We start from the raw sequence: 13,176 nt of genomic DNA, 5'->3' as shown, positions 1-13,176 counted from the left end.
TCTGTTCTTCCTTCCAGAGAAAGCAAGGAGCTGGCTGACCTGGCCCGCTTGCACCCCACCAGCTGTGCTCCTAACGGACTGAACCCCAACCTCATGGTGACCGGGGGCCCGACGTTGGCGGGCTCAGGGCGCTGGTCTGCCGACCCCGCGGCCCACCTGGCCACACACCCCTGGCTGCCCCGCTCGGGCAGCACGTCCATGTGGCTCGCTGGCCACCCCTATGGTGAGCAGGGGCTTCAGGTCCCCTTTCTGTTTGGGGGGGATGGCAGGGGCCTGGGTGCAGGGCAGAGTGCTCAGAGCTGGCTCCTGTCTCACTCTGCTGGGGCCTGGCTTCCTGTCTTCTGCCCACCAGGGAAGTGCCTGGGGGGGGGGGGGCGCATGGAGCTGTTTGCAGTCGGCCATCGGCCCTGCGCCTGCGGCTCCTTCCTGGAGGCTTGGGAGCTGGCGGGGCGGGGGCTGGGGTTGGGTGAGCTGGGGCTGCTGGACAGATGCTCAGGGGCTTCCTGGCGCTAATGTGCACCTTGGTTCCTCTTCCTAGGTTTGGGACCCCCCTCTCTGCACCAGGGCATGGCACCTGCCTTCCCACCTGGCCTGGGGGCCTCCCTGCCATCGGCCTACCAGTTTGTCAGGGACCCCCAGTCAGGCCAGCTGGTGGTTATCCCCAGTGATCACCTGCCTCATTTCGGTAAGCGGCACAGTGCCTGGCCCTGCAGCATGGGGTTGGGACGAATGGGCTTAGAGAAAAGTCCCGACCTTGGTGGCACCCACGGAACCAGGCTTTGGGGGTCTTGTTTCTGGGAACTTGTATGTAGAAGCCCCATAAGGAGGGTCTGCCTGGGCAGCCCTAGGGGCCTTAGGTGTGCCAGCCCTTGGGGGTCCTTATGGTGGTGCTCTTGGGGCACTTGGGGCGGGGGATCTGGGAAGGCACGGGCTCAGGGTGATCTCCCCGCTGTGTCCCAGCAGCCGAGCTGATGGAGCGGGCTGCTGTGCCGCCCCTCTGGCCAGCGCTGTACCCGCCGGGCCGCAGCCCTCTGCACCACGCGCAGCACCTGCAGCTCTTCTCGCAGCAGCACTTCCTGAGGCAGCAGGAGCTCCTCTACCTGCAGCAGCAGGCTGCCCAGGCCCTGGAGCTGCAGCGCAGCGCCCAGATAGTGGTGAGTTGGCCCAGCCGAGAGGAGTGGATGCAGGGCGGGGTGGAGGGGATGGGACCCAGAGGCAAGGTTCTGGAAGGGCTTCCTGCAGGAGGCAGCGACGGAGCAGAGAGGGAAGGGATGGCGCTCCAGCAGAGGGAGCGGCTACACAGAGGCCCTCAGAGTGCCAGGCCCAGGGAGCCGTGGGGAAACCAAGGCAGAGTGGCTTGTGGCCTGGGAGAGATTTGGAGGGGAGGGAGGTCTGGGCTCGTCTCTGGGTGGCTGCTCAGAGCAGGCAGAGGGCCCACCTGCTGGCTGCTGATGGCCCTGAGCTCCCTTCTCAGTGAGGATGGGCCTCTTGAGCCAATGGGACAGGGCATGCAGGGTCCCCTTTGGGCTCAGGCTCCCTGGGGCCCGCAGTCCTCACATCTCCCTGGAGCATTATGGGAAAGCTGGGCTGGCTTCCACTTAATCCCCTTTCCCCTGGGCCGTGACCCTGTTGGATGGAGATGGCGGCTCTGTGGCCCAACAGACCCTGGCCCTGCAGCTCTGCCCACAGGTGCCCGGGCAAGTGACCTCTTCTCTGGCCTTGGGGTGAACAGAAATCTGGTCACTGCCAGTCACCGGGTTGCTGATGGCGGTTTGGTGATGGCGGAGCGGCCGGTCTTGGTTGATCTATGTGCCGACTGCTGGCCCCACGGGCTTTGCTCATTGTCCAGCTGCCCCCTCCCTCCTTTCCACCCATTTGTCATCAGCCCCAAGCATGGGCTCCTCCGACCTGGGAGGCGCTTGGACACCCACAGGTGACAGTGGAGAGAGTGCTCCTCTGCGGCAGCTGTCCTAACGCTGTGGAGGTGCCGGCTGTCATAGAAGCCCATGTCTCACCTTGAGGGTCCCAGCAGGGGTCCAGGGCGAGATCCCCACCTGCCCTGGGGAAGGGGCTGGGGGCCCACTGAAATTCCATGGAATCCTGTGCTTATTATGCGTGTGCCGTGATGGAATGTCTGTCTCAGGCCAGGGTGGGTGGCCGGGTGGCCTGGACCTCGGGCCTTGCCTGAGGCTCCCCCAGGCTGGGGGACCCCAGGGCTGGCCACACTGACCTTGCCAACTGCCCCCTCTGCAGCAGGAGCGGCTGAAGGCCCAGGAGCAGCGGGCTGAGATGGAGGAGAAAGTGAGCAAGCGAAGCTTAGAAGCTGCGGGCAAGGCTGGCCTGGCCACCACGGGCCCAGGGCTGCTGCCTCGCAAGCCCCCTAGCCTGGCCACCGGCCCTGCGGGCGCCTATAGCAAGACTGTGAGCCCACCACCTTCCCCCCGTGCCTCCCCCGTGGCTGCGCTGAAGGCCAAGGTCATCCAGAAGCTGGGGGATGTGGCCAAACCGCCCGCCTATGCCTACCCCGCCACGCCTCGCTCTCTCCCAAGCAGCCCGCCGCCTGCCTCCCCGCCACCCACGCCCGGCCTCACCCGGAAGGAGGAGGCCCCCGAGAACGTGGTGGAGAAGAAGGACTTGGAGCTGGAGAAGGAAGCCCCGAGCCCCTTTCAGGCCTTGTTTTCAGGTAGGAGTGAGGGCCGCCTGAGCTGGCTCTGGCTGGGGACACATGGACCCCATCGGTTTGATTTTTTTTTTTGAGGCACGGTGTCACTATACAGTGAAGGCTGGCCTTGAACTCACTTACGTAACTCAGACTGGCCTCAAACTGTGCTAGGATTACAGGCATGCGCCACCATGCCTAGTGCGATTTTTTTTTTTTTTTTTTTTTTGCTGTGCTTGGGATTGAACCCAGGGCTTTTTGCTCTAAGCTGCATCCCTGGCCCTTTCTTATTTTTTATTTTGAGATAGGGTCTCACCAAATCACGACGTTGCCCAGGTTGGGCTCAGACTCATCATTTTCCTGCCTCAGCCTCCCAGAGTGCTGAGATTACAAGAATGTTCTACCCGACCAAGCTTCATTCATTTTGAGTCTTTGCTGAGCACCTACTGTGTGCCAGGCCTCCTGCCAGACTGTGGAATGCATTTGCATGCACACAGACAGTCGTGGGTGGTTGTCATGGATGTAGGCAGATTATTAACCCTTGCTCCAGGAGGAGGGGAGTGGTCCTGAGTGTTAGGCAGAATAAGACCATAGAACTCTTCATGCTGAGTAATAGCTGTGCAGAGGTGCCTGTTCAGGGCAGCGGCCCTGCCAGCCCCATGTGTCTGCTGGGACCTGCGGCTGGTTTGGGGCTGAGCTGTGCCCTTCTCCAGAGACTGGTAAGGGAGTGTGCGCTTTAACTCTGGAGGACTTGGGTTCTAATTCAAATTTTGGTCCCGGTGCTGCATGAGCTCAGGCAGGTGGCTGCCCCTCTCTGGGGCAATTTACTGTGATTTATAGGTCGCTCTGATGCCTTCTTTGGGTTCTCTCTGAGCACCCGTGACCTGCCTGCTCTGGGCTGGGCCTGGGACTGCAGCAGTCCCTGCACACGCCCTGTGCTCAGGCTGGGCTGCTGGTGGGGGGTCAGAACTGTCACTTTGATGTTTTGAGCATCTGTGTCATTGGGCTGGGGCGCTGCATTCTCCTGCACCAGGAGCCCGAGACCCCCCAGCTGGGTGAGGAGGTTTGGGGCTTGTGGAGCTCACAGAGGATTTGCTTCTGGCCCGGCCGTATGCTGGGTGCCCAGGGAGTAAGGGTAGAAAGATGGACGTGGGCGACCCTTCCCCAAAACCCTTAGGGACCAGTGGTGGTTCATTCATACCTCTGAGGCCCACGTAGGTGGATGGGTCCTGGCATTTCTCAGATCACCCGGGAATGTTCCCAGCCCTGTAGCCTGTCAGGCAGAGCATGGCTGTGGCTTGGCTCTTTGTCCTGGGTGGTGGACAGATGGGGACACAGGCTGTTGGACCCCTAGGGGTCCCCACACTGATACGTGGTATTCTTGGCAGACATCCCCCCGAGGTACCCGTTCCAAGCCCTGCCACCGCACTACGGGAGGCCCTATCCGTTCCTGCTACAGCCCACGGCAGCCACCGACGCCGACGGCCTGGCCCCTGACGGGCCACTTCCGGCCAACGGCCCCGAGCGCCTGGACCTCTCGCCCGAAGACAAACCCATCTGCCTGTCGCCCTCTAAGATCCCTGAGCCGCTGCGGGAGTCCCCGGAAGAAGAGCCGCTGCCCGACCGGGAAGTGAAGGCCGAGGTGGAGGACGTGGACGAGGGCCCCGCGGAGTTGCCACCGCTGGAGTCACCGCTGACCCTGCCTGTCCCCGAAGCTATGGTTGCGGCGAGCCCGGCAGGCAGCTGTGGAGGTGGCCTGCGGGAGGCTCAGGTGCTGGGCGCCACAGGGCAGGGCTGCCCAGAGCCCTCTGAAGACTCAGATTTTGCAGAGGGAGCCGAGGCGCAGGTGGAGTTGCCGCGGAGAGAGTCCCACACAGCTGTCCTGGAGCTGACGGGCCGGCTGTCGCCTGAGCCCCTGGTAGAGACTAAGGAGGAGCCAGTGGAGGTGCCCCTCGATGTGCCCCTGGAGAGCCCCGTGGCCGAGGCTGGGCCTGAGGAAGGCCTGGCACAGCCGGCCCTGAGCGAGCCCCAGCCCAGCCTCGAATTGTTGGACTGTGACCTGTCTGCCAGGGAGGGACAGTGCCCCAATCTAGAGGCCCAGGAGGCTGTGCCTGTGCCTGCCGGCACCTGCTACCTGGAAGAGGTGACTTCAGACCAGTTCCTGCCTGGCCTGGAGGACCCGCTGGCTGGCATGAACGCCCTGGCGGCTGCAGCAGAGATGCCGCAGGCCAGGCCTCTGCCTTCCCCAGACACGGGAGCCCAGGTTGTGGAGAGGCCAGACACTACCCCAAGTCTGGTCCTGGAGCAGGGATTCCTGCAGGGCATCACCCTGCTGAGTGAGATCGCGGAGCTGGAGCTCGAGAGGAGGAGCCAGGAGGTGGGAGGTGAGTGCTGCACTTAGTGGTTGGTTTTGCGGTTCTTATTTAAAAAATTTTTAAGCTGGGCATGATGATGCATATCTGTAATTCCCAGTACTTGGGAGGCTGAGGCAGAATGATTGCTGGGAGTTTGAGGCCAACCTGGGCTACATCATAGGTTCAAAGCCAGGCTGTGCTATATAGTGAGACCTTGTCTCAAAAAGCTAAAAATAATTTTTAAAATAAACAATTTTTCTAACTTTGAAGAGCCGCAGAATAGAGCTTGTTCATACTAGTTTTCAAAGAATTGTGATAAAATACAACAAAATATACCAGCTTGGCAGTTTTGAAGTATTCAGTTAAGTAGTTCAGTTAAGAAGCCCATTCACATTATTGTGCAGTCAATCTCTGGGTTTCCTGGTAGTAAAGTTTTTCCTCCTTTTTTCACAGATGTGTTTGTATTAGCATGATTCTTTGAGTATAAGGAACAGACATTCCCATTTAAACTGGCTTTTAAAAAGGGAGGAGATAATTTATTAGCTTAGGGAACCAAAGTTGAGCAGTCGTGGGGCAGTTTCAGGTCTGGCTGGATCCAGGTGCTCAAAAGTCATCAGCAGTTTCACTTTGTGTCTGCACCCTCTTCCTGTAGTCTGTCCTCCTCCCTCTTTCCCTGTTCCACTTTCTTCTCCGGTGGCCTGGTTTGAGGCCAGCTCTTTGTCCTCATAGGGGTGCTCTACCAACTCCGCCCAGGCCATCCCTTTCCTAGGAGCTCTGGCCAAAACACTGAGATTCCCGGGGGCTGGGGATTTAGCTCAGTGGCCCAGCGCCTGCCTGGCAAGCGCAAGGTCATGAGTTCGATTCCCAGTACCAAAAAAACCCCAACCAAACAAACAAAAAACCAAGAAAAACCACTGAGATTCCTTCTCACGGGCTGACTTGGGGTCATGCTGGTTTTTTTGGCAGGGGGTGTTAGTGGTGCTGGGAATCCCTGCCACTGAACTGTCCCCTCCACAACCTGCTACTTTTGGAGCCAGGACTTGCTGTGTTCTCCACATTGGCCTTGAACTCCTAGGCTCCAAGGATCCTCTCACTTCAGCGTTCCAATAGCTGGGACTACATGGTTCATTTTTTCCCCCTGTAGTATTGGGCTTGAACTCAGGGTCTTCCCACTGAGCTGCATCTGTAGTCCTTTACTTTGACACAGGATCTCACTGGGTTGCCCAGTTTGGGCTTGAACTTGCTATCCTGCCTCAGCGTCCCAGAGTGCTATGTTTATAGGTGTGCACCACTGTGGCCGGCTGGTTTGTGCTTTTTTTTGTGTGTGTGTGGCTTGTGCATTTGACAGCAGCAAATCCTGAGGTTGGTGAGGTGGGCCAGACTGTCACACCCGCTGGTCACTTCCAGAGTGCAGGGCGGGCTGTAAGGTGTCCCTTTGGCGGGAGGGGCAGTGAATGCTGTTCAGCACGGGGAAGTGAGGCGCTCCAGCACCCCAGGCAGGACTGGACCCTACTGCTGAGGAGGGGCTGGCACGGGCCGTGGGGAGAGGCTGATGTCCTTGCCCTGTTCTGTGGGTGCCCTCAGCGCTTGTCCTGTAGCGGGTTCACGTACGTTTACCTCCAAAATGCAGATCATCGTGCAGACAGTGCTCTGCAGTCCTGCTTGTTCATGTAATAGACTTTTTTTTTTCGGTCTTTTTGAGACAGGGTCTCCCTGTGCAGTTCAGGCTGGCCTTGAGCTCACTTTGTAGCCCAGGTAGGCCTCGAACTCGCAATGATCCTCCTGCCTCAGCCTCCCGAGTACTGGGATTACAGGCGTGCGACACCACGCCCGGTTACATAATAGATTCTTAATGAAACATTTTTCAAAGCTGTGGTTTTTATGTATGTTTGAGACAGAGTCTTGCTATGTAGTTCAGGCTGGCCTTGAACTCACTAGCTAGCCCAGGGTGGCCTGGAGCTCACATCGATCCACCTGCCTCAGCTTCCTGAGTGCTGGGATTACAGGTGTGCGCTATGATGCCTGGCAAAGCTGTGGGTTTTAGAAAAAATTTTTTCTAATACTAAGGATTGAACCCAGGGCCTTTACACTGAGCTACATCCCAGCCCTCTTAAAACTTTTTTATGTTGAGACAATCTAGCTGTGGTGCTAGATTGCCCAGGCTGTGTGATCGTGATCCTCCTGCTTCAGCCTCCTAGAGTGTGTGTGCACCTGCTTTAAGAAACATTGTTTTTAGAGACTGCTTGATTGTCTACCTGGCCGTGGCCCTGGTACTCGATGGCCCAGTCCTAGGTTGTCAGGCATTCTTGTTTGCCTTGTTATTCTTATTTTGCTATTGCAGATGGCATTATGGTTATCCTTGTGGAAAAACATTGTCCTGCTCTGATTCTCTTGGCTTGTGTTCCCAGCAGTTGTACTGTTGGGTCGCAGGGTTGCCTTCGTTTTGGTCCTCATGGTCAGGTGGCCTGGTGTGGTGTCTCATTGGCTATGTGACAGAGTCCCCCTGTCATCCCCCACAGAGACTTTGTCTGTGTGGTTGTTCTGAACTCCATTTCTCTGTCATTAAAATACTGACTGAAGCTGGGCGTGGTAGCACACAGCCTGTAATCTCTGTACTCTGGGAGGCCGAGGCAGGAGGATCTCAAGTTCGAGCCCAGTTTGGGCAACTTAGTGATTTAGCAAGACTGCTCTCAGAATAAAAAACACAAAAAGGGCTGGGGATGTAGCTCAGTGTGAAGGTCCTGGATTTAATCCCCAGTATTGCCCAAAGCAAAGTAAAGGTCACTGGAGTTTTTTTGAACAGAAGAAACTGAAAAGCTTGTGGATTCCACTAACTGGTGGCGGATTTTCTTTCATGAGGCCTCAGGAGGGCCTAGAGGGGACTGGGAGGGTAGGGCCTGTGTTCAGGAAGTGGCTATGGGGATGGGGAGGGATGTGGTTTGTGGCTCCTGCCCACCTCTGCCCTCTGCCTGGTGCTCTGCGCAGCCTGGTCTGGCTAGAGTCAGTATCCTGAGGGCCTCCCGGGACGCTGAGGCTGCCTGACACCTCACCAGAGACGGGGCGACTTCAACAAGGGAAAGTTTGCGTTTCACAGTTTTGGAGGCTAAAAGTGTTTTGTTCGCTTGGCTTTGGGTGCTAGGGATTGAACTCAGGGCCTTTGCACTGAACTATATCCCAGTCTTTTTTTTTTTTGAGCCAGGGTCTCACTAAGTTGCTCAGGCTGTGGGCTGGGGATATAGCTCAGCCGCACAAGTGCCTGCCTGGCCAATGCAAGGTAATAAGTTCGATTTTTGGTACCAAAAAAAAAGTTGTTTAGCCTGGCCTTGAACTTTTGGTTCTCCTGCCTCAGCCTCGTGGGTCGTTGGGATGTCTTGAGACCACATGTTGGCAGGACTGGCTTCTGCTGAAGGCCACAAGGGCCAGTCGCGTGGGCTTGTGGGTGGCCATCCTTGCCCTGTGTCTTTCCCATGTGCTTTGTCTTGTCTCCAAATTTCCTTCCCTTGTCGGAAGGGAAGTGGCTCCAGCCATGTTGGATTTGGGCTCATCCTAAATGTTGCGTCAGCTTGGTGGCTGGGTGTGCTTACATTCTGAGGTACCGGGGGTCAGTCCAGCATTATGTTGTGGGGACACAACTGAGCCCTTAATGGCTGGCCCAGAGGTCACTCAGGTGCCTCTTGAATGTCATTTGAAGACCTCAGCACAGTTAGCTTGTTGGAGGGAGGAGATGACAAAAGTGGTGTCTTGGTCCTCTTCTGTAAGACAGAGTAGCTGTCCCTGCCTTACCTAGGACCGTGAGGGGCGCAAGGTGGAGCAGAGGTGTCACCTCAGACCGGGCTGCCTGCTGTAGTCTGACACAACTCACGGGAGGGGGTGGAATCTGCTGCCACATGGCCATTGATTGGTTGATTGATTGATTGAGGCAGGGTCTCACTATGTAGTTCAGGCTGACCTTGAACTTACTATATAGTTACTCCAGGCCTCAGACTCATAGTGATCCTCCTGCCTCAGCCTCCCAAGCACTAGGGTTACAGGTATGCGCCATAAATCCCAGCTCCTTCCCGCCTTCTGAAGCAGTTCTGGAGTTCCTCTTTCCTGAGTCTTTAGTTGCACTCTTATGGGTGCCTCTGTATCCTGAGTTGATTCAAAACATTTCCCTTTTATAGTCGTTTTGACTTTAGGGGAAAAGCTAGAAGTTGGAAGGTACCAGATCCAGTGAACAAGGTAGATGAGGACACAGGGTCATGTTTGCAGGAGGCTGCCTTTCCCTTGGATGGCACGTGGCAGGAGCATTCATAGTATTTTGATTGCACCTTGTAAAGACATGAGACTTCAGAACTGCTTCAGAAAGTGGCAAGAACGATGGGATAGCTGTGTTGGAAGTAAGGGGGAGGACTTTGGGGGGGAGCTAGTGCTTATATGTCTCTTGCTGTAATAAGTTTTTAAAATCTAAGCACTTGTGGGGCGTGGTGGCGCACACCTGTAAGCTCAGCACTTGGGAGGCTGAGGCAGGAGAATGGTTGGGAGTTTGAGACCAGCCTGGGCTACAAAGTGAGCTCAAGGCCAGCCTGATCTGAATAGCGAGACCCGGTCTCAAAAAGACAAAAAAAATACAGTAAAATTTAAGCACTCACTGTATATTTAAATTTTTTTTTTTTCCCACTATGTATTTTGATCAGCTCTCTTATGAGGGCAAAACCAGAGATTGTCAGCTAGTGGGATTCTGCCCCCTAGGGGAGAGTGGTGGTAACATTTTGCCTGTCACAACTTCAGGGGTGCAATGCTGACATCTAGTGGGAGAAGTCAGGGCGCTCCTAGCCTCCTGCAGCAGCAGCCATGTAGCCAAGGCAGGTGCGGGGGCAGATGTGCTCAGAGCCGGGGAAGCGTGGTCCTCCACACTATCCTGCTGAACGTCCACCTTCCGGAACTTATACCGGTGACAGAATAGCCTTGTCCCCTCACGCACATCTGTAACATGCATGACAATGGATCATGTTTTAGATCAGAGGGGAGTGTCAATTTAAACATTTTGATAAAGCTCCTTTCAATTTGGTGAAGACAGAAACTAGTTCCCTTCTCCTGCCTCTGGGTTCTGGTTGGAATGCACTTTGGGAGAGGTGGTGAATGCTTTTTTGGGGAAATGACCACATTTCAACCCCGGGGGGGTCACCTAGTTGGAGGTTTCCTATCGCTGGCTGTGTCTCTCCTTCCACTGACGGAAAGATCAAAAGCCTGGCATGGTGGTGCGCACCTGTAATATTAGCACTCTGGGAGGCTGTGTCAGGAGGGCCTCAAATTGGATCCTTCCCTGGGCAGCTTAGTGAGACCTTGTCTCAAAAAATAAAAAGGGGCTGGGGATGTAGCTCAGTGGGAATCCCCTGGGCTCAATCCCCAGCACTGGAAAAAAAAATCAGAAACAACCTAAATGATATGAGTGGTGATTTTTAGATGAATTAAAACTCACTAGCGCAAGAAAATTCTACACTGGCGTTAGATTTTTCTGAGTACAACTGCCCATATTCTAGTGTTCTGTTTTGTTTTTTTGACACAGGGTCTTGCTATGCAGTTCAGACTGGCGTAGAACTTAGGATGCTGCCGAGGCTGGCCTTGAGTGTGCAGTGATCCTCCTGCCTCAGCCTCCTCAGTGCTAGGTTACAGGCATGTACCACTGAACCTGGCTGAAGTGCTTTTGACCTTCAGAAATGGTGATTTTGCTGGGCGTGGTGGTGCAGCCTATAATCCCAGGCAGGAGGATTACCACAAGTTGGAGGCCAGCCTGGGCAACATACTGAGTTCAAAACTGGCCTGAACTGCATAGTGAGACCTTGTCTCAAAAAAGAAAAAAAAAAAAAAGATTTTTACAAGGGTCAAGCTAAGCATGAGAAGAGGCAGACCTGTATGTTATGTGCTGACAGAGACACGCAGCAGAGGAAGTGAAGTATGGTGGTTGATATGTATCAGTGGACTCGGTTTTATGTTTTCCCAGAATGCCTGTGCATGCTAGGATATTATTACCCACACGTAAGCGTTTCTGGAACTACTAAACAGTGACCAGTCGCTCGGCAGCCTCCCTGGGGAGGGGTCTGCGTGGTGGGAGGAAGAGTGCTTTCCTTTCTCCACACCTTTGTGCTTACTGTGCCTTGTTTTCTATCCTGGGATCCTCTTCCTTTCCCTCTCCCTCCTCTCCTCCTCCTCTTACTTTTTCTATTTTTTTTCATTCTCTTCCTTCTATTTTTTTTTTTTTTTTTTTCCCAGCACTGAGATTGAACCCAGGGCATTTGCACTGAGCTATATTACTCTCCCTTTTTCAAATTTTTGAGACAGGCTCTCACTAAGTCACGAAACGAAGCTGTCCAGGCTGGGCTGGAGCTTGTGATCCTCCTGTCTCAGCCTCCCAGAGTGTGGTGATTACAGGCGTGTACCACCAGGCCGACTTTTTTTTTTCTGATGGGAGCTATGTGTATTCACTGGAGAGAGTGCCCTACTCCTAGTTAGAAGAAACCTGTCGGCCTCTGGCGACCGTGCTGAGTGTTCTGTGCTCCCACACAGTGTGGGCTGAGACCAAGCTGCATGTGGCATCTTTTTTTTTTTTGTTTTTGTTTGTTTTTTTCCGGTACCGGGAATGGAACTCACGACCTTGCACTTGCCAGGCAGGCGCTGTACCACTGAGCTAAATCCCCAGCCCCCTGCATGTGGCATCTTGCCTGCCCAATCCTCTTAGCACCATGTCCTGCGTCTCTGGAAGGCCTTAGTCCAGGTTGCCCAAGGTGCCATGAAGCCTGGGGCCTGTGCCGGCTCTGGGCCTCCATCCTCCTCCCTGCTTGGGATCACCGGGGGGGCTTGGCTGCAGTGCTGGCTCCTCCCCTTGTGGCTCACCCTCTTCCTGCCCGCAGGTGCGGAGCCTGGCCCAGCCGTGCGGCCCTCGCTGGAGAGCCTGCTGGCGGCCGGCAGCCACATGCTCAAGGAAGTGCTGGACAGCCCCTTCGTGGATCCGCTCAAGAACCTGCGGCTGCCCCGGGAGCTGAACCCCAACAAGAAGTACAGCTGGATGCAGAAGAAGGAGGAGCGGGTGAGTGGCACTGGCCTTCCCCTGCCTGTGGCCTGGGAGTAGAGGTGGGACACCAGCGACACAGAGGTGGCTCCTTCCTGGGGCATAGCTGGTTTTGGAGCCAAAGGGGCCTCATCTGCACCTGGCTTCCTCCACCGACTTGGTGTGGGGCCCTGAGCAGTCATTTTCCCTCCGGGTTTATTTCTTTTTTCACACTAGTAGGGGTTTAAACCAGGGCCTCTGCACTGAGCTACGTTCCCCAGGCCTTTTTATTTTGAGACCAGGTCTTTCTAACTTGCTCAGACTGGGTTCAAACTTGGGATCCTCCTGCCTCAGCCTTCCAGAGTGCTGGGATGACAGGTGTGTGCCACCAGGCCCGACTTGGTTTTGGTTTGGTTTTCTGTCTGATACCTCCTTGGGCATATCACCCAAATGGCAGCTGGGTAGACTAGGAAGAAAGCAGCTTGGGTGCCCCTCGTGGCTGTGCCCTCTGCTGCCTGTTGGGCTTTGGGCACGTGCTGCCTGTTCTCTGGACCTCGGGCCCATGCACGACACCAGGCTCATCCTCCTCCCTGAGCCCTTGGGACAGGAGAGGAACTGTGCTTCAGCCGAAGCATCTTAACTGAGCACTCACACTGTCCTGCTGTGGTCTCTGGCACAGAGAGGGGCCCAGGCCACAAGTAGTAAGTGGCAGCAACAGGATTTGAGCTGGGCCCTCGCTGTCCCGACCTGTGAGTGGCTACCTGACAAGGAGCCCAGCAGTCGCTGGCATTGCCATCCTCACCACTCTCCCCGTCCCTCTCCTTGGCCCCTCCAGATGTTTGCTATGAAGTCTTCCCTGGAAGACATGGATGCCCTGGAGCTTGACTTCCGGATGCGGCTGGCGGAGGTGCAGCGCCAGTATAAGGAGAAGCAGCGTGAGCTCGTGAAGCTGCAGCGCCGCCGGGACTCCGGGTGAGTGCCTGGCCCAGGTCCCTGGGCTAGCTGGCCTGCCAGGTGGTCAGGCTGTGGCAGGCGGGTGCCTGGGCCGTGCCACGCTGGTACTGGGCTCAGTAGGTAGGCTGTGGTGGCTGCCAAGTGTGCGTGGACCCTAGTGATGTGTGCGCAGCGTGTGCCCC

General features: G+C 55.8%; 1 protein-coding gene across 7 annotated transcripts in view; it reads left to right on the top strand.

The window, feature by feature from the left end:
• The window catches only part of Tnrc18 (trinucleotide repeat containing 18), a gene marked incomplete in the record, with an annotated part of 86,791 nt that overhangs the window by 35,856 nt on the left and 37,759 nt on the right, over nucleotides 1-13,176 (top strand). For 4 of the 7 annotated variants that reach the window (XM_013521123.1, XM_013521122.1, XM_013521119.1 and 1 more), the window contains 7 exon segments: nucleotides 18-223; nucleotides 539-685; nucleotides 961-1,154; nucleotides 2,254-2,683; nucleotides 4,048-5,043; nucleotides 11,904-12,079; nucleotides 12,876-13,012. In XM_013521123.1, the coding sequence (XP_013376577.1) occupies nucleotides 18-223; nucleotides 539-685; nucleotides 961-1,154; nucleotides 2,254-2,683; nucleotides 4,048-5,043; nucleotides 11,904-12,079; nucleotides 12,876-13,012 (2,286 nt within the window). 7 annotated transcript variants of the gene reach the window in all.

This window comes from Chinchilla lanigera, unplaced genomic scaffold (genome assembly GCF_000276665.1).
Source record: "Chinchilla lanigera isolate Chin_1 unplaced genomic scaffold, ChiLan1.0 scaffold00059, whole genome shotgun sequence".
NCBI lineage: Eukaryota > Metazoa > Chordata > Mammalia > Rodentia > Chinchillidae > Chinchilla > Chinchilla lanigera.
This window is presented reverse-complemented; position numbering and strand designations above follow the sequence as displayed.